Source organism: Phasianus colchicus, chromosome 5 (genome assembly GCF_987193195.1).
Source record: "Phasianus colchicus chromosome 5, bPhaCol1.hap1.1, whole genome shotgun sequence".
In the NCBI taxonomy this organism is placed as follows: domain Eukaryota; kingdom Metazoa; phylum Chordata; class Aves; order Galliformes; family Phasianidae; genus Phasianus; species Phasianus colchicus.
The window spans coordinates 15,963,303-15,981,814 of NC_143440.1; the positions used below are offsets into that span (position 1 = coordinate 15,963,303).

At 48.5% G+C, this 18,512-nt stretch overlaps 1 protein-coding gene across 1 annotated transcript in view; it reads right to left on the bottom strand.

Moving 5' to 3' along the window:
• MUC2 (mucin 2, oligomeric mucus/gel-forming) overlaps positions 1-18,512 on the bottom strand; it is a 66,172-nt gene that overhangs the window by 13,150 nt on the left and 34,510 nt on the right. The window contains 10 exon segments of the mRNA XM_090141996.1: positions 571-1,031; positions 1,671-1,925; positions 2,603-2,872; positions 3,296-3,474; positions 4,004-4,319; positions 10,679-11,308; positions 11,891-12,130; positions 13,369-13,623; positions 16,468-16,707; positions 17,943-18,197. Coding sequence (XP_089998122.1) covers positions 571-1,031; positions 1,671-1,925; positions 2,603-2,872; positions 3,296-3,474; positions 4,004-4,319; positions 10,679-11,308; positions 11,891-12,130; positions 13,369-13,623; positions 16,468-16,707; positions 17,943-18,197 — 3,101 coding nt within the window.

Consider the following 18,512-nt stretch of genomic DNA (forward strand, 5'->3'; position numbering starts at 1 on the left):
TGAATGTAGGCATTTTTTTCCATCTTGTTTGAGTTTCTGAGCCACTCAATAAATTTTATCCCTGCATAACTAGAACTTTCCAAAAACCTTAGAATAGGAGTGAAAAAATCATTAAATGTGGTATTCTGTTTCAAAGTTAGCTCTTGAAATCAGTCTACAACCAAGACAGACTTAGTTCAGCCCTCAATTTCCTTGGGCTTTACTGTAAATACAACAAACTTCTCATCACGCACTGGACCTATTCAAAAGTAGAAAAACGCAAAGAGAGTTTACTGCCTCTTAGCCCTTGGTTTCCTCCTCAGAAAAGTTTTTGATGAGAAAGAGAAGGATTGAGCTGCAATCTAACACCTTGAAGAAAGATTTTTTAAAACTATTATTGAAGAACTAATGCCAGCATAAACACTATAAAATAAGAATTCACTAGAAGTCAAGCTGATACCCAACAGAACGGGGACAAACAAAATGGACTAATAGTCGATTTCTATCCAGATTAATCCATACATTCTAAGCATGTACCTAGACTCCTACCAAAGCACAATGATAAAAATAACCATAATTAAATTCACTAACCGCGTAAGTTTCATTAGGTGAAATCGTACAATTGGGGCTGGAACTGGCAGTTGAACTTAAGGTACTGAGTGTAGTAATTGTGCTATATGTAGAGCTTCCTGAAACAGTGACTGTACTTGATACAGGAGTTGTCCCAGAAGTACTAGCTGAACCAGAGGAAACAATTTCCGAGGTGGTAATGGTGGTGGCAGTAACAGTACTAAAAGAACTAGAGGTTGTTCCTGAAGTGGTGGTAAAAGGCTTTGTAGGAGTTGTTCCGGATGTTGTGACTGTTGATGGGACTGTTGAAACTGAAGGTGGTGACATACTGCCAGATGGAGTCAGCAATGGAGAGGATGCTCCTGTAGTTTGTGTGCTAATGGGTGTAGAAACTGAAGCTGCTGAAGAGCTCTCAGACACAGTGGTTGTACCTTCGGTGCTAAAAGAACCTGTAAGAATCGTAGTGCTGTACGAAGAAGTTCCTGAGAAAACAAACACTTTAACAGTTAGTACCTGTTCTGATGACATACAAAAAGCACAAAGTAAGGGAGCTCATGGAAAATGACATCTCCCCTTGAAAGGGGGAAAGTCACAAGAAAAAGCACACTTCCTTTGTGCAACAGGCCTACAAAGCAAGATATTCTCTTCAGCTAAAGGATGAGACCTCACAGTATAAACAGTAATAATAAACATCACAGCTGACTCTGATTGAAAATCTGCCAAAAAAACTCGACTACATGAGCAGTAAATGAAAAAAAAAGCTTCTCCTGATAATAAAAGCACTCTCATCTCCTTCAAACACTAAGATTAAAAACAACATTTGAAATCCTGATCCTTTAAGGAATACGAAGAAATAGCTTAAACAAATCTCGAATCACACTGAAAACATAAATTCAGGTGCTAACACATCGAAACTCTCATAACAAAAAAATGCAGAAGCTGAAATAAAGACAAAAAAATTACCTAAAGTAGTTGACAATGGAGATGTAAGGGAGGTGGTGGGAGTTGGCCTGGGTGTTGGAGTTGGCCCTCAGCCCATACACAAAGCCTAAGTTCAGGCGCTCACAGGCCTTCACCTCTCCCTCTACAAGGGAACGCGGGACAGCATGGCCAGACATTACCTTCCGTTGTCGTGGGTGTAGTCGTTACGGAGGTGGTGGGAGTTGGCCTGGGTGTGGATGTGCTGACTGAAGTCGGGACGGATGAGGGCGTGCCAGTAACAGGCGTGGTGCTCACGGTGCTGCCGCTGGTGCTGCTGGAGAGCGTCGTGCCAGAGGTGGTAGTGGGGGCAGACCCGGTTGTTGTTGGCGGGGCACTGCTACTTGACACGCTTGTACTCGACACGCTCGTACTCGTGGTGCTCTGGGAAGTGGGACCTGGGATAACCAAGGGATTCATCATTGCAGAAACACAAATTGTATTTCCTCGTTAACTCCCTGTTTCTCTACTGAGGTCATCAAAATCCACAACCAGAAACCCACGAAATTCAGAGAACTGGAATGCAGAACATCTTACTAGCACTATTAATTTCGTTCAGCAATTACACACCAAGGTTTTGTACAACCTCCATGGGAGACGCATGTAAACACTGTACTTAAGACCAATACTGCATTGATACACCGTGTGCACAGGGAAAACAATGCTCAGACTAGAAGAACTCCGCAGCCCCTAAGCCAGCTGAATGCAATCCAGTCATTTTTAGGCTTCATTCCTCCTGCACTATTGCTGTCACGTTCTATTCCATGGAGACACCACTGTTCCCAGGGCAGGAAACCCGTCCCCACCACAACTACTTTCCTTCCAAGCTATGTGGCCCTACAACAAGTAAGCGAAGTCTACTCTGTACTCCAGTCATGACTTGAAAACCATTCTACCGCATTTTTTCTTGCCATGCCATTTATCAACATCTGCAGGTCTTTCTGCAGAAGACAAACAAATTCTTATCACGGTAAAAGAGAAAGCATGAGAACTAGCATGGGGCACACGTTCATTAAGCAAAGCTGCAGCTGGGAAAGCCCACAAGAAAAAACATAACGCGATGACCAGACATTACCTTCCGTTGTCGTGGGTGTAGTCGTTACGGAGGTGGTGGGAGTTGGCCTGGGTGTGGATGTGCTGACTGAAGTCGGGACGGATGAGGGCGTGCCAGTAACAGGCGTGGTGCTCACGGTGCTGCCGCTGGTGCTGCTGGAGAGCGTCGTGCCAGAGGTGGTAGTGGGGGCAGACCCGGTTGTTGTTGGCGGGGCACTGCTACTTGACACGCTTGTACTCGACATGCTCGTACTCGACACACTTGTACTCGTGGTGCTCTGGGAAGTGGGACCTGAGAAAACACAGGGTTTCATCATTGCAAGCAGGCAAAATGCATTTCCTCCTTCATTCCTCATTTCTCTACTGAGTTCATCAAGCTCCACAAGCCCGGGAACTTCAGAGTGTAGGAAAGGAGACAGTCTCATTAGTAGTATTTGTGTCATTCAGGACTTATAACTGCAAGGTTTCCAAAAACCTGCTTCAGAGACACATGCAAACACCACACCTATGACCAACATCCAACCACCGCGTGCACGGTGAAAACAATGCTCGGGCTACAAGAACTCCACAGCCCTGCCCTTAAGCCAGCTGAATGCGCTCCGATCATCCTCAGGCTTCGTTCTTCCTTAGCTATTCCTGTCACGTTCCGTTCCATGGAAACACCACCGTTCCCAATGCAGGAAACTCTCAGGCCTGTATTCCCTCCACGACTAACTTCCTGCCAGCTCACTTGGGGCTCCAGTACAACTACTGAAACTCTTCTCTATACCCCTCTCACGGCTTGAAAACCGTTCTACCGCATTGTCCCGTGCCATGCCATCTAGCTCCAACTGCTTTCCTACGGTACTCGGCTGCCCACGCCACAGGCCAGAAGGCTGCCTCCTTCCATCTGCTCTCAACAAGCATTTTAGAAACACCCCATGGTACAGAAACGTCTGCCTTCCAATCAAACACTTATGCTCCATCAGCAGGACGTGAACATGCACACGACCCACAGAGAATCACTGCAGGAACTAAAAAGAATTGAACACTAACGCAGGAGAAGAAAGGGCAGAAGGTCTGAACGTCCGTGACCTACAAGCACCAGAAACCACAGCACCCACAACAAAAGCCCACAGCCCCTACACGGGACGCCTCATAAGGGAATGTTCCCTCTAGATGGAACAGCAAAACAAAGACTTCCAGTCAGACCACTGGCGGCCTAAGACAACCAGCTGCTGCTAGCTGCCAAAACCTTTTCCTAGGACACGCGGTGTGAGGGAACAAGGGACCTTCTGCCCGGGACAAAGGCACTCACCTAGCCTCCAAACACGAAGATGCACGACTACCTTTGGCCTCCTGCTCCATTAAGGAACGTTCAGCAATAACTCCCGGCCCTCAGCCCATACACAAAGCCTAAGTTCAGGCGCTCACAGGCCTTCACCTCTCCCTCTACAAGGGAACGCGGGACAGCATGGCCAGACAATTACCTTCCGTTGTCGTGGGTGTAGTCGTTACGGAGGTGGTGGGAGTTGGCCTGGGTGTGGATGTGCTGACTGAAGTCGGGACGGATGAGGGCGTGCCAGTAACAGGCGTGGTGCTCACGGTGCTACCGCTGGTGCTGCTGGAGAGCGTCGTGCCAGAGGTGGTAGTGGGGGCAGACCCGGTTGTTGTTGGCGGGGCACTGCTACTTGACACGCTTGTACTCGACACGCTCGTACTCGACACACTTGTACTCGTGGTGCTCTGGGAAGTGGGACCTGGGATAACCAAGGGATTCATCATTGCAGAAACACAAATTGTATTTCCTCCCTGTTAACTCCCTGTTTCTCTACTGAGGTCATCAAAATCCACAACCAGAAACCCACGAAATTCAGAGAACTGGAATGCAGAACATCTTACTAGCACTATTAATTTCGTTCAGCAATTACACACCAAGGTTTCGTACAACCTCCATGGGAGACACATATAAACACTGTACTTAAGACCAATACTGCATTGATACTCCGTGTGCACAGGGAAAACAATGCTCAGACTAGAAGAACTCCGCAGCCCCTAAGCCAGCTGAATGCAATCCAATCATCCTTAGGCTTCATTCCTCCTGCACTATTGCTGTCACATTCTATTCCATGGAGACACCACTGTTCCCAGGGCAGGAAACCCGTTCCCACCACAACTACTTTCCTTCCAAGCTATGTGGCCCTACAACAAGTAAGCGAAGTCTACTCTGTACTCCAGTCATGACTTGAAAACCATTCTACCGCATTTTTTCTTGCCATGCCATTTATCAACATCTGCAGGTCTTTCTGCAGAAGACAAACAAATTCTTATCACGGTAAAAGAGAAAGCATGAGAACTAGCATGGGGCACACGTTCATTAAGCAAAGCTGCAGCTGGGAAAGCCCACAAGAAAAAACATAACGCGATGACCAGACATTACCTTCCGTTGTCGTGGGTGTAGTCGTTACGGAGGTGGTGGGAGTTGGCCTGGGTGTGGATGTGCTGACTGAAGTCGGGACGGATGAGGGCGTGCCAGTAACAGGCGTGGTGCTCACGGTGCTGCCGCTGGTGCTGCTGGAGAGCGTCGTGCCAGAGGTGGTAGTGGGGGCAGACCCGGTTGTTGTTGGCGGGGCACTGCTACTTGACACGCTTGTACTCGACACGCTCGTACTCGACACACTTGTACTCGTGGTGCTCTGGGAAGTGGGACCTGGGATAACCAAGGGATTCATCATTGCAGAAACACAAATTGTATTTCCTCCCTGTTAACTCCCTGTTTCTCTACTGAGGTCATCAAAATCCACAACCAGAAACCCACGAAATCCAGAGAACTGGAATGCAGAACATCTTACTAGCACTATTAATTTCGTTCAGCAATTACACACCAAGGTTTCGTACAACCTCCATGGGAGACACATATAAACACTGTTCTTAAGACCAATACTGCATTGATACACCGTGTGCACAGGGAAAACAATGCTCAGACTAGAAGAACTCCGCAGCCCCTAAGCCAGCTGAATGCAATCCAATCATCCTTAGGCTTCATTCCTCCTGCACTATTGCTGTCACATTCTATTCCATGGAGACACCACTGTTCCCAGGGCAGGAAACCCGTTCCCACCACAACTACTTTCCTTCCAAGCTATGTGGCCCTACAACAAGTAAGCGAAGTCTACTCTGTACTCCAGTCATGACTTGAAAACCATTCTACCGCATTTTTTCTTGCCATGCCATTTATCAACATCTGCAGGTCTTTCTGCAGAAGACAAACAAATTCTTATCACGGTAAAAGAGAAAGCATGAGAACTAGCATGGGGCACACGTTCATTAAGCAAAGCTGCAGCTGGGAAAGCCCACAAGAAAAAACATAACGCGATGACCAGACATTACCTTCCGTTGTCGTGGGTGTAGTCGTTACGGAGGTGGTGGGAGTTGGCCTGGGTGTGGATGTGCTGACTGAAGTCGGGACGGATGAGGGCGTGCCAGTAACAGGCGTGGTGCTCACGGTGCTGCCGCTGGTGCTGCTGGAGAGCGTCGTGCCAGAGGTGGTAGTGGGGGCAGACCCGGTTGTTGTTGGCGGGGCACTGCTACTTGACACGCTTGTACTCGACACGCTCGTACTCGACACACTTGTACTCGTGGTGCTCTGGGAAGTGGGACCTGGGATAACCAAGGGATTCATCATTGCAGAAACACAAATTGTATTTCCTCCCTGTTAACTCCCTGTTTCTCTACTGAGGTCATCAAAATCCACAACCAGAAACCCACGAAATCCAGAGAACTGGAATGCAGAACATCTTACTAGCACTATTAATTTCGTTCAGCAATTACACACCAAGGTTTCGTACAACTTCCATGGGAGACACATATAAACACTGTTCTTAAGACCAATACTGCATTGATACACCGTGTGCACAGGGAAAACAATGCTCAGACTAGAAGAACTCCGCAGCCCCTAAGCCAGCTGAATGCAATCCAGTCATCCTTAGGCTTCATTCCTCCTGCACTATTGCTGTCACGTTCTATTCCATGGAGACACCACTGTTCCCAGGGCAGGAAACCCGTCCCCACCACAACTACTTTCCTTCCAAGCTATGTGGCCCTACAACAAGTAAGCGAAGTCTACTCTGTACTCCAGTCATGACTTGAAAACCATTCTACCGCATTTTTTCTTGCCATGCCATTTATCAACATCTGCAGGTCTTTCTGCAGAAGACAAACAAATTCTTATCACGGTAAAAGAGAAAGCATGAGAACTAGCATGGGGCACACGTTCATTAAGCAAAGCTGCAGCTGGGAAAGCCCACAAGAAAAAACATAACGCGATGACCAGACATTACCTTCCGTTGTCGTGGGTGTAGTCGTTACGGAGGTGGTGGGAGTTGGCCTGGGTGTGGATGTGCTGACTGAAGTCGGGACGGATGAGGGCGTGCCAGTAACAGGCGTGGTGCTCACGGTGCTGCCGCTGGTGCTGCTGGAGAGCGTCGTGCCAGAGGTGGTAGTGGGGGCGGACCCGGTTGTTGTCGGCGGGGCACTGCTACTTGACACGCTTGTACTCGACACGCTCGTACTCGACACACTTGTACTCGTGGTGCTCTGGGAAGTGGGACCTGGGATAACCAAGGGATTCATCATTGCAGAAACACAAATTGTATTTCCTCGTTAACTCCCTGTTTCTCTACTGAGGTCATCAAAATCCACAACCAGAAACCCACGAAATCCAGAGAACTGGAATGCAGAACATCTTACTAGCACTATTAATTTCGTTCAGCAATTACACACCAAGGTTTCGTACAACCTCCAGGGGGGACACATATAAACACTGTACTTAAGACCAATACTGCATTGATACTCCGTGTGCACAGGGAAAACAATGCTCAGACTGGAAGAACTCCGCAGCCCCTAAGCCAGCTGAATGCAATCCAATCATCCTTAGGCTTCATTCCTCCTGCACTATTGCTGTCACATTCTATTCCATGGAGACACCACTGTTCCCAGGGCAGGAAACCCGTCCCCACCACAACTACTTTCCTTCCAAGCTATGTGGCCCTACAACAAGTAAGCGAAGTCTACTCTGTACTCCAGTCATGACTTGAAAACCATTCTACCGCATTTTTTCTTGCCATGCCATTTATCAACATCTGCAGGTCTTTCTGCAGAAGACAAACAAATTCTTATCACGGTAAAAGAGAAAGCATGAGAACTAGCATGGGGCACACGTTCATTAAGCAAAGCTGCAGCTGGGAAAGCCCACAAGAAAAAACATAACGCGATGACCAGACATTACCTTCCGTTGTCGTGGGTGTAGTCGTTACGGAGGTGGTGGGAGTTGGCCTGGGTGTGGATGTGCTGACTGAAGTCGGGACGGATGAGGGCGTGCCAGTAACAGGCGTGGTGCTCACGGTGCTGCCGCTGGTGCTGCTGGAGAGCGTCGTGCCAGAGGTGGTAGTGGGGGCAGACCCGGTTGTTGTTGGCGGGGCACTGCTACTTGACACGCTTGTACTCGACACGCTCGTACTCGACACACTTGTACTCGTGGTGCTCTGGGAAGTGGGACCTGGGATAACCAAGGGATTCATCATTGCAGAAACACAAATTGTATTTCCTCCCTGTTAACTCCCTGTTTCTCTACTGAGGTCATCAAAATCCACAACCAGAAACCCACGAAATCCAGAGAACTGGAATGCAGAACATCTTACTAGCACTATTAATTTCGTTCAGCAATTACACACCAAGGTTTCGTACAACCTCCATGGGAGACGCATGTAAACACTGTTCTTAAGACCAATACTGCATTGATACTCCGTGTGCACAGGGAAAACAATGCTCAGACTAGAAGAACTCCGCAGCCCCTAAGCCAGCTGAATGCAATCCAATCATCCTTAGGCTTCATTCCTCCTGCACTATTGCTGTCACATTCTATTCCATGGAGACACCACTGTTCCCAGGGCAGGAAACCCGTCCCCACCACAACTACTTTCCTTCCAAGCTATGTGGCCCTACAACAAGTAAGCGAAGTCTACTCTGTACTCCAGTCATGACTTGAAAACCATTCTACCGCATTTTTTCTTGCCATGCCATTTATCAACATCTGCAGGTCTTTCTGCAGAAGACAAACAAATTCTTATCACGGTAAAAGAGAAAGCATGAGAACTAGCATGGGGCACACGTTCATTAAGCAAAGCTGCAGCTGGGAAAGCCCACAAGAAAAAACATAACGCGATGACCAGACATTACCTTCCGTTGTCGTGGGTGTAGTCGTTACGGAGGTGGTGGGAGTTGGCCTGGGTGTGGATGTGCTGACTGAAGTCGGGACGGATGAGGGCGTGCCAGTAACAGGCGTGGTGCTCACGGTGCTACCGCTGGTGCTGCTGGAGAGCGTTGTGCCAGAGGTGGTAGTGGGGGCAGACCCGGTTGTTGTTGGCGGGGCACTGCTACTTGACACGCTTGTACTCGACACGCTCGTACTCGTGGTGCTCTGGGAAGTGGGACCTGGGATAACCAACGGATTCATCATTGCAGAAACACAAATTGTATTTCCTCCCTGTTAACTCCCTGTTTCTCTACTGAGGTCATCAAAATCCACAACCAGAAACCCACGAAATCCAGAGAACTGGAATGCAGAACATCTTACTAGCACTATTAATTTCGTTCAGCAATTACACACCAAGGTTTCGTACAACCTCCATGGGAGACGCATGTAAACACTGTTCTTAAGACCAATACTGCATTGATACACCGTGTGCACAGGGAAAACAATGCTCAGACTAGAAGAACTCCGCAGCCCCTAAGCCAGCTGAATGCAATCCAGTCATCCTTAGGCTTCATTCCTCCTGCACTATTGCTGTCACGTTCTATTCCATGGAGACACCACTGTTCCCAGGGCAGGAAACCCGTCCCCACCACAACTACTTTCCTTCCAAGCTATGTGGCCCTACAACAAGTAAGCGAAGTCTACTCTGTACTCCAGTCATGACTTGAAAACCATTCTACCGCATTTTTTCTTGCCATGCCATTTATCAACATCTGCAGGTCTTTCTGCAGAAGACAAACAAATTCTTATCACGGTAAAAGAGAAAGCATGAGAACTAGCATGGGGCACACGTTCATTAAGCAAAGCTGCAGCTGGGAAAGCCCACAAGAAAAAACATAACGCGATGACCAGACATTACCTTCCGTTGTCGTGGGTGTAGTCGTTACGGAGGTGGTGGGAGTTGGCCTGGGTGTGGATGTGCTGACTGAAGTCGGGACGGATGAGGGCGTGCCAGTAACAGGCGTGGTGCTCACGGTGCTGCCGCTGGTGCTGCTGGAGAGCGTCGTGCCAGAGGTGGTAGTGGGGGCAGACCCGGTTGTTGTTGGCGGGGCACTGCTACTTGACACGCTTGTACTCGACACGCTCGTACTCGACACACTTGTACTTGTGGTGCTCTGGGAAGTGGGACCTGGGATAACCAAGGGATTCATCATTGCAGAAACACAAATTGTATTTCCTCGTTAACTCCCTGTTTCTCTACTGAGGTCATCAAAATCCACAACCAGAAACCCACGAAATCCAGAGAACTGGAATGCAGAACATCTTACTAGCACTATTAATTTCGTTCAGCAATTACACACCAAGGTTTCGTACAACCTCCAGGGGGGACACATATAAACACTGTACTTAAGACCAATACTGCATTGATACTCCGTGTGCACAGGGAAAACAATGCTCAGACTAGAAGAACTCCGCAGCCCCTAAGCCAGCTGAATGCAATCCAATCATCCTTAGGCTTCATTCCTCCTGCACTATTGCTGTCACATTCTATTCCATGGAGACACCACTGTTCCCAGGGCAGGAAACCCGTCCCCACCACAACTACTTTCCTTCCAAGCTATGTGGCCCTACAACAAGTAAGCGAAGTCTACTCTGTACTCCAGTCATGACTTGAAAACCATTCTACCGCATTTTTTCTTGCCATGCCATTTATCAACATCTGCAGGTCTTTCTGCAGAAGACAAACAAATTCTTATCACGGTAAAAGAGAAAGCATGAGAACTAGCATGGGGCACACGTTCATTAAGCAAAGCTGCAGCTGGGAAAGCCCACAAGAAAAAACATAACGCGATGACCAGACATTACCTTCCGTTGTCGTGGGTGTAGTCGTTACGGAGGTGGTGGGAGTTGGCCTGGGTGTGGATGTGCTGACTGAAGTCGGGACGGATGAGGGCGTGCCAGTAACAGGCGTGGTGCTCACGGTGCTGCCGCTGGTGCTGCTGGAGAGCGTCGTGCCAGAGGTGGTAGTGGGGGAAGACCCGGTTGTTGTTGGCGGGGCAGTTGTGCTTGACACACTCGGAGTGTAAATTGTGCTTGTTGTCGGTGAGAGGGACACCGTTGTGCTGATTTCTCCTCTGGTTGTAGTCGTTATTGCTGTTGTGCACTCTGGACTTAATGGGGGAGTACAGCAGACTTTGATCTGATAGTTCAAGCAGACTGGCATTGGTATCACAGGCCCTGGGGTCTGATCCTTATTGTTACAGATGAGTCCTGTGTTAACATCACATTCAACTTTCTGCCCTAAATCTTCTATAGGAACGTTTGGAAATTTCTCAGCTCTGCAGGAAATATTCTCAACCTTCGTACAGTTCCATGAAGGGATCTTATTCTGAATAGTTTCAAAGGTCTCATCATCACCATTCTCTGGGCCATACTTTGGGTAACTCACATCGATCCAGTCAGTCCAGATGCAGTCCTCTGGAAAGGTGCAGTCTACTGCAGTTGGACATCAGTAAACGTAAACAATTAGGAACTACAGAATCACTTGGAGGAAATGATAACAGATGGGAGGATCACACAGTTGTTGATGGCGATAAGTGCCAAGCTTCCATCTTAGGACTATCCCGTGAAACCCTCCAGGGAAAACATGCTTTTCCCAGAAGAAAAATGTCATGCCAGTGGCCAAAAAGCACAGAGGGGTAGCAGCAGTAGAAAGGGAAGAAGGTCAGAAAAACCACAGCCCAACAGGACCTGAAACAAAGTGTCAGAAAAATGAGCTCCATGCCATATTGAAACAGGGTTCGAACTAAGAAAGACCTCACCACCTGTAGGAAAGCAACTCAAAGCAACATAACAAGGACTTCCTGTCTGATCAAAGTTGTTGTAGAACATTACAGGATAAAATAAACTCTAAAGAGCCGTGCAAGTAAGGGAACAAGGGACTTTCTGCCCAAGACAAACAAAAACTTTTCATGGTAAAATAGAAAGCATGAGAACTAGCATGGGGCACATGTTCATTAAGCAAAGCTGCAGCTGGGAAAGCCCACAAGAAAATACAACGCGATGACCAGACATTACCTTCCGTTGTCGTGGGTGTAGTCGTTACGGAGGTGGTGGGAGTTGGCCTGGGTGTGGATGTGCTGACTGAAGTCGGGACGGATGAGGGCGTGCCAGTAACAGGCGTGGTGCTCACGGTGCTGCCGTTGGTGCTGCTGGAGAGCGTCGTGCCAGAGGTGGTAGTGGGGGCAGACCCAGTTGTTGTTGGCGGGGCACTGCTACTTGACACGCTCGTACTCGTGGAGGTCTGGGAAGTGGGACCTGGGATAACCAAGGGATTCATCATTGCAGAAACAAAAATTGTATTTCCTCCTTCATTCCTCATTTCTCTACTGAGGTCATCAAAATCCACAACCAGAAGCCCACAAAGTTCAGCGAATTGGAAAGCTGTACATCTTACTAGCATTATTAGTTTTGTTCAGCAATTACACACCAAGGTTTCGTACAACCTCCATGGGAGACACATGCAAACACTAAACCTATGACCAATGGTGCATCTGACCATTGTGTGCACACGGAAAACAATGCCCACAAGAAAAAACAACGCGATGACTAGACAATTACCTTCCGTTGTCGTGGCTGTAGTTGTTACGGAGGTGGTGGGAGTTGGCCTGGGTGTGGATGTGCTGACTGAAGTCGGGACGGATGAGGGCGTGCCAGTAACAGGCGTGGTGCTCACGGTGCTACCGCTGGTGCTGCTGGAGAGCGTCGTGCCAGAGGTGGTAGTGGGGGCAGACCCGGTTGTTGTTGGCGGGGCACTGCTACTTGACACGCTTGTACTCGACACGCTCGTACTCGTGGTGCTCTGGGAAGTGGGACCTGGGATAACCAAGGGATTCATCATTGCAGAAACACAAATTGTATTTCCTCCCTGTTAACTCCCTGTTTCTCTACTGAGGTCATCAAAATCCACAACCAGAAACCCACGAAATCCAGAGAACTGGAATGCAGAACATCTTACTAGCACTATTAATTTCGTTCAGCAATTACACACCAAGGTTTCGTACAACCTCCATGGGAGACGCATGTAAACACTGTTCTTAAGACCAATACTGCATTGATACTCCGTGTGCACAGGGAAAACAATGCTCAGACTAGAAGAACTCCGCAGCCCCTAAGCCAGCTGAATGCAATCCAGTCATCCTTAGGCTTCATTCCTCCTGCACTATTGCTGTCACATTCTATTCCATGGAGACACCACTGTTCCCAGGGCAGGAAACCCGTTCCCACCACAACTACTTTCCTTCCAAGCTATGTGGCCCTACAACAAGTAAGCGAAGTCTACTCTGTACTCCAGTCATGACTTGAAAACCATTCTACCGCATTTTTTCTTGCCATGCCATTTATCAACATCTGCAGGTCTTTCTGCAGAAGACAAACAAATTCTTATCACGGTAAAAGAGAAAGCATGAGAACTAGCATGGGGCACACGTTCATTAAGCAAAGCTGCAGCTGGGAAAGCCCACAAGAAAAAACATAACGCGATGACCAGACATTACCTTCCGTTGTCGTGGGTGTAGTCGTTACGGAGGTGGTGGGAGTTGGCCTGGGTGTGGATGTGCTGACTGAAGTCGGGACGGATGAGGGCGTGCCAGTAACAGGCGTGGTGCTCACGGTGCTACCGCTGGTGCTGCTGGAGAGCGTTGTGCCAGAGGTGGTAGTGGGGGCAGACCCGGTTGTTGTTGGCGGGGCACTGCTACTTGACACGCTTGTACTCGACACGCTCGTACTCGTGGTGCTCTGGGAAGTGGGACCTGGGATAACCAACGGATTCATCATTGCAGAAACACAAATTGTATTTCCTCCCTGTTAACTCCCTGTTTCTCTACTGAGGTCATCAAAATCCACAACCAGAAACCCACGAAATCCAGAGAACTGGAATGCAGAACATCTTACTAGCACTATTAATTTCGTTCAGCAATTACACACCAAGGTTTCGTACAACCTCCATGGGAGACACATATAAACACTGTTCTTAAGACCAATACTGCATTGATACACCGTGTGCACAGGGAAAACAATGCTCAGACTAGAAGAACTCCGCAGCCCCTAAGCCAGCTGAATGCAATCCAGTCATCCTTAGGCTTCATTCCTCCTGCACTATTGCTGTCACGTTCTATTCCATGGAGACACCACTGTTCCCAGGGCAGGAAACCCGTCCCCACCACAACTACTTTCCTTCCAAGCTATGTGGCCCTACAACAAGTAAGCGAAGTCTACTCTGTACTCCAGTCATGACTTGAAAACCATTCTACCGCATTTTTTCTTGCCATGCCATTTATCAACATCTGCAGGTCTTTCTGCAGAAGACAAACAAATTCTTATCACGGTAAAAGAGAAAGCATGAGAACTAGCATGGGGCACACGTTCATTAAGCAAAGCTGCAGCTGGGAAAGCCCACAAGAAAAAACATAACGCGATGACCAGACATTACCTTCCGTTGTCGTGGGTGTAGTCGTTACGGAGGTGGTGGGAGTTGGCCTGGGTGTGGATGTGCTGACTGAAGTCGGGACGGATGAGGGCGTGCCAGTAACAGGCGTGGTGCTCACGGTGCTGCCGCTGGTGCTGCTGGAGAGTGTCGTGCCAGAGGTGGTAGTGGGGGCAGACCCGGTTGTTGTTGGCGGGGCACTGCTACTTGACACGCTTGTACTCGACACGCTCGTACTCGACACACTTGTACTCGTGGTGCTCTGGGAAGTGGGACCTGGGATAACCAAGGGATTCATCATTGCAGAAACACAAATTGTATTTCCTCCCTGTTAACTCCCTGTTTCTCTACTGAGGTCATCAAAATCCACAACCAGAAACCCACGAAATTCAGAGAACTGGAATGCAGAACATCTTACTAGCACTATTAATTTCGTTCAGCAATTACACACCAAGGTTTCGTACAACCTCCATGGGAGACACATATAAACACTGTACTTAAGACCAATACTGCATTGATACTCCGTGTGCACAGGGAAAACAATGCTCAGACTAGAAGAACTCCGCAGCCCCTAAGCCAGCTGAATGCAATCCAGTCATCCTTAGGCTTCATTCCTCCTGCACTATTGCTGTCACATTCTATTCCATGGAGACACCACTGTTCCCAGGGCAGGAAACCCGTCCCCACCACAACTACTTTCCTTCCAAGCTATGTGGCCCTACAACAAGTAAGCGAAGTCTACTCTGTACTCCAGTCATGACTTGAAAACCATTCTACCGCATTTTTTCTTGCCATGCCATTTATCAACATCTGCAGGTCTTTCTGCAGAAGACAAACAAATTCTTATCACGGTAAAAGAGAAAGCATGAGAACTAGCATGGGGCACACGTTCATTAAGCAAAGCTGCAGCTGGGAAAGCCCACAAGAAAAAACATAACGCGATGACCAGACATTACCTTCCGTTGTCGTGGGTGTAGTCGTTACGGAGGTGGTGGGAGTTGGCCTGGGTGTGGATGTGCTGACTGAAGTCGGGACAGATGAGGGCGTGCCAGTAACAGGCGTGGTGCTCACGGTGCTGCCGCTGGTGCTGCTGGAGAGCGTCGTGCCAGAGGTGGTAGTGGGGGAAGACCCGGTTGTTGTTGGCGGGGCAGTTGTGCTTGACACACTCGGAGTGTAAATTGTGCTTGTTGTCGGTGAGAGGGACACCGTTGTGCTGATTTCTCCTCTGGTTGTAGTCGTTATTGCTGTTGTGCACTCTGGACTTAATGGGGGAGTACAGCAGACTTTGATCTGATAGTTCAAGCAGACTGGCATTGGTATCACAGGCCCTGGGGTCTGATCCTTATTGTTACAGATGAGTCCTGTGTTAACATCACATTCAACTTTCTGCCCTAAATCTTCTATAGGAACGTTTGGAAATTTCTCAGCTCTGCAGGAAATATTCTCAACCTTCGTACAGTTCCATGAAGGGATCTTATTCTGAATAGTTTCAAAGGTCTCATCATCACCATTCTCTGGGCCATACTTTGGGTAACTCACATCGATCCAGTCAGTCCAGATGCAGTCCTCTGGAAAGGTGCAGTCTACTGCAGTTGGACATCAGTAAACGTAAACAATTAGGAACTACAGAATCACTTGGAGGAAATGATAACAGATGGGAGGATCACACAGTTGTTGATGGCGATAAGTGCCAAGCTTCCATCTTAGGACTATCCCGTGAAACCCTCCAGGGAAAACATGCTTTTCCCAGAAGAAAAATGTCATGCCAGTGGCCAAAAAGCACAGAGGGGTAGCAGCAGTAGAAAGGGAAGAAGGTCAGAAAAACCACAGCCCAACAAGACCTGAAACAAAGTGTCAGAAAAATGAGCTCCATGCCATATTGAAACAGGGTTCAAACTAAGAAAGACCTCACCACCTGTAGGAAAGCAACTCAAAGCAACATAACAAGGACTTCCTGTCTGATCAAAGTTGTTGTAGAACATTACAGGATAAAATAAACTCTAAAGAGCCGTGCAAGTAAGGGAACAAGGGACTTTCTGCCCAAGACAAACAAAAACTTTTCATGGTAAAATAGAAAGCATGAGAACTAGCATGGGGCACACGTTCATTAAGCAAAGCTGCAGCTGGGAAAGCCCACAAGAAAAAACATAACGCGATGACCAGACATTACCTTCCGTTGTCGTGGGTGTAGTCGTTACGGAGGTGGTGGGAGTTGGCCTGGGTGTGGATGTGCTGACTGAAGTCGGGACGGATGAGGGCGTGCCAGTAACAGGCGTGGTGCTCATGGTGCTGCCGCTGGTGCTGCTGGAGAGCGTCGTGCCAGAGGTGGTAGTGGGGGCAGACCCAGTTGTTGTTGGCGGGGCACTGCTACTTGACACGCTCGTACTCGTGGAGGTCTGGGAAGTGGGACCTGGGAGAACCAAGGGATTCATCATTGCAGAAACAAAAATTGTATTTCCTCCTTCATTCCTCATTTCTCTACTGAGGTCATCAAAATCCACAACCAGAAGCCCACAAAGTTCAGCGAATTGGAAAGCTGTACATCTTACTAGCATTATTAGTTTTGTTCAGCAATTACACACCAAGGTTTCGTACAACCTCCATGGGAGACACATGCAAACACTAAACCTATGACCAAGGGTGCATCTGACCATTGTGTGCACACGGAAAACAATGCCCACAAGAAAAAACAACGCGATGACTAGACAATTACCTTCCGTTGTCGTGGCTGTAGTTGTTACGGAGGTGGTGGGAGTTGGCCTGGGTGTGGATGTGCTGACTGAAGTCGGGACGGATGAGGGCGTGCCAGTAACAGGCGTGGTGCTCACGGTGCTACCGCTGGTGCTGCTGGAGAGCGTCGTGCCAGAGGTGGTAGTGGGGGCAGACCCGGTTGTTGTTGGCGGGGCACTGCTACTTGACACGCTTGTACTCGACACGCTCGTACTCGTGGTGCTCTGGGAAGTGGGACCTGGGATAACCAAGGGATTCCTCATTGCAGAAACACAAATTGTATTTCCTGGTTAACTCCCTGTTTCTCTACTGAGGTCATCAAAATCCACAACCAGAAACCCACGAAATCCAGAGAACTGGAATGCAGAACATCTTACTAGCACTATTAATTTCGTTCAGCAATTACACACCAAGGTTTCGTACGACCTCCATGGGAGACGCATGTAAACACTGTTCTTAAGACCAATACTGCATTGATACTCTGTGTGCACAGGGAAAACAATGCTCAGACTAGAAGAACTCCGCAGCCCCTAAGCCAGCTGAATGCAATCCAGTCATCCTTAGGCTTCATTCCTCCTGCACTATTGCTGTCACATTCTATTCCATGGAGACACCACTGTTCCCAGGGCAGGAAACCCGTTCCCACCACAACTACTTTCCTTCCAAGCTATGTGGCCCTACAACAAGTAAGCGAAGTCTACTCTGTACTCCAGTCATGACTTGAAAACCATTCTACCGCATTTTTTCTTGCCATGCCATTTATCAACATCTGCAGGTCTTTCTGCAGAAGACAAACAAATTCTTATCACGGTAAAAGAGAAAGCATGAGAACTAGCATGGGGCACACGTTCATTAAGCAAAGCTGCAGCTGGGAAAGCCCACAAGAAAAAACATAACGCGATGACCAGACATTACCTTCCGTTGTCGTGGGTGTAGTCGTTACGGAGGTGGTGGGAGTTGGCCTGGGTGTGGATGTGCTGACTGAAGTCGGGACGGATGAGGGCGTGCCAGTAACAGGCGTGGTGCTCATGGTGCTGCCGCTGGTGCTGCTGGAGAGCGTCGTGCCAGAGGTGGTAGTGGGGGCAGACCCGGTTGTTGTTGGCGGGGCACTGCTACTTGACACGCTTGTACTCGACACACTTGTACTCGTGGTGCTCTGGGAAGTGGGACCTGAGAAAACACAGGGTTTCATCATTGCAAGCAGGCAAAATGCATTTCCTCCTTCATTCCTCATTTCTCTACTGAGTTCATCAAGCTCCACAAGCCCGGGAACTTCAGAGTGTAGGAAAGGAGACAGTCTCATTAGTAGTATTTGTGTCATTCAGGACTTATAACTGCAAGGTTTCCAAAAACCTGCTTCAGAGACACATGCAAACACCACACCTATGACCAACATCCAACCACCGCGTGCACGGTGAAAACAATGCTCGGGCTACAAGAACTCCACAGCCCTGCCCTTAAGCCAGCTGAATGCGCTCCGATCAT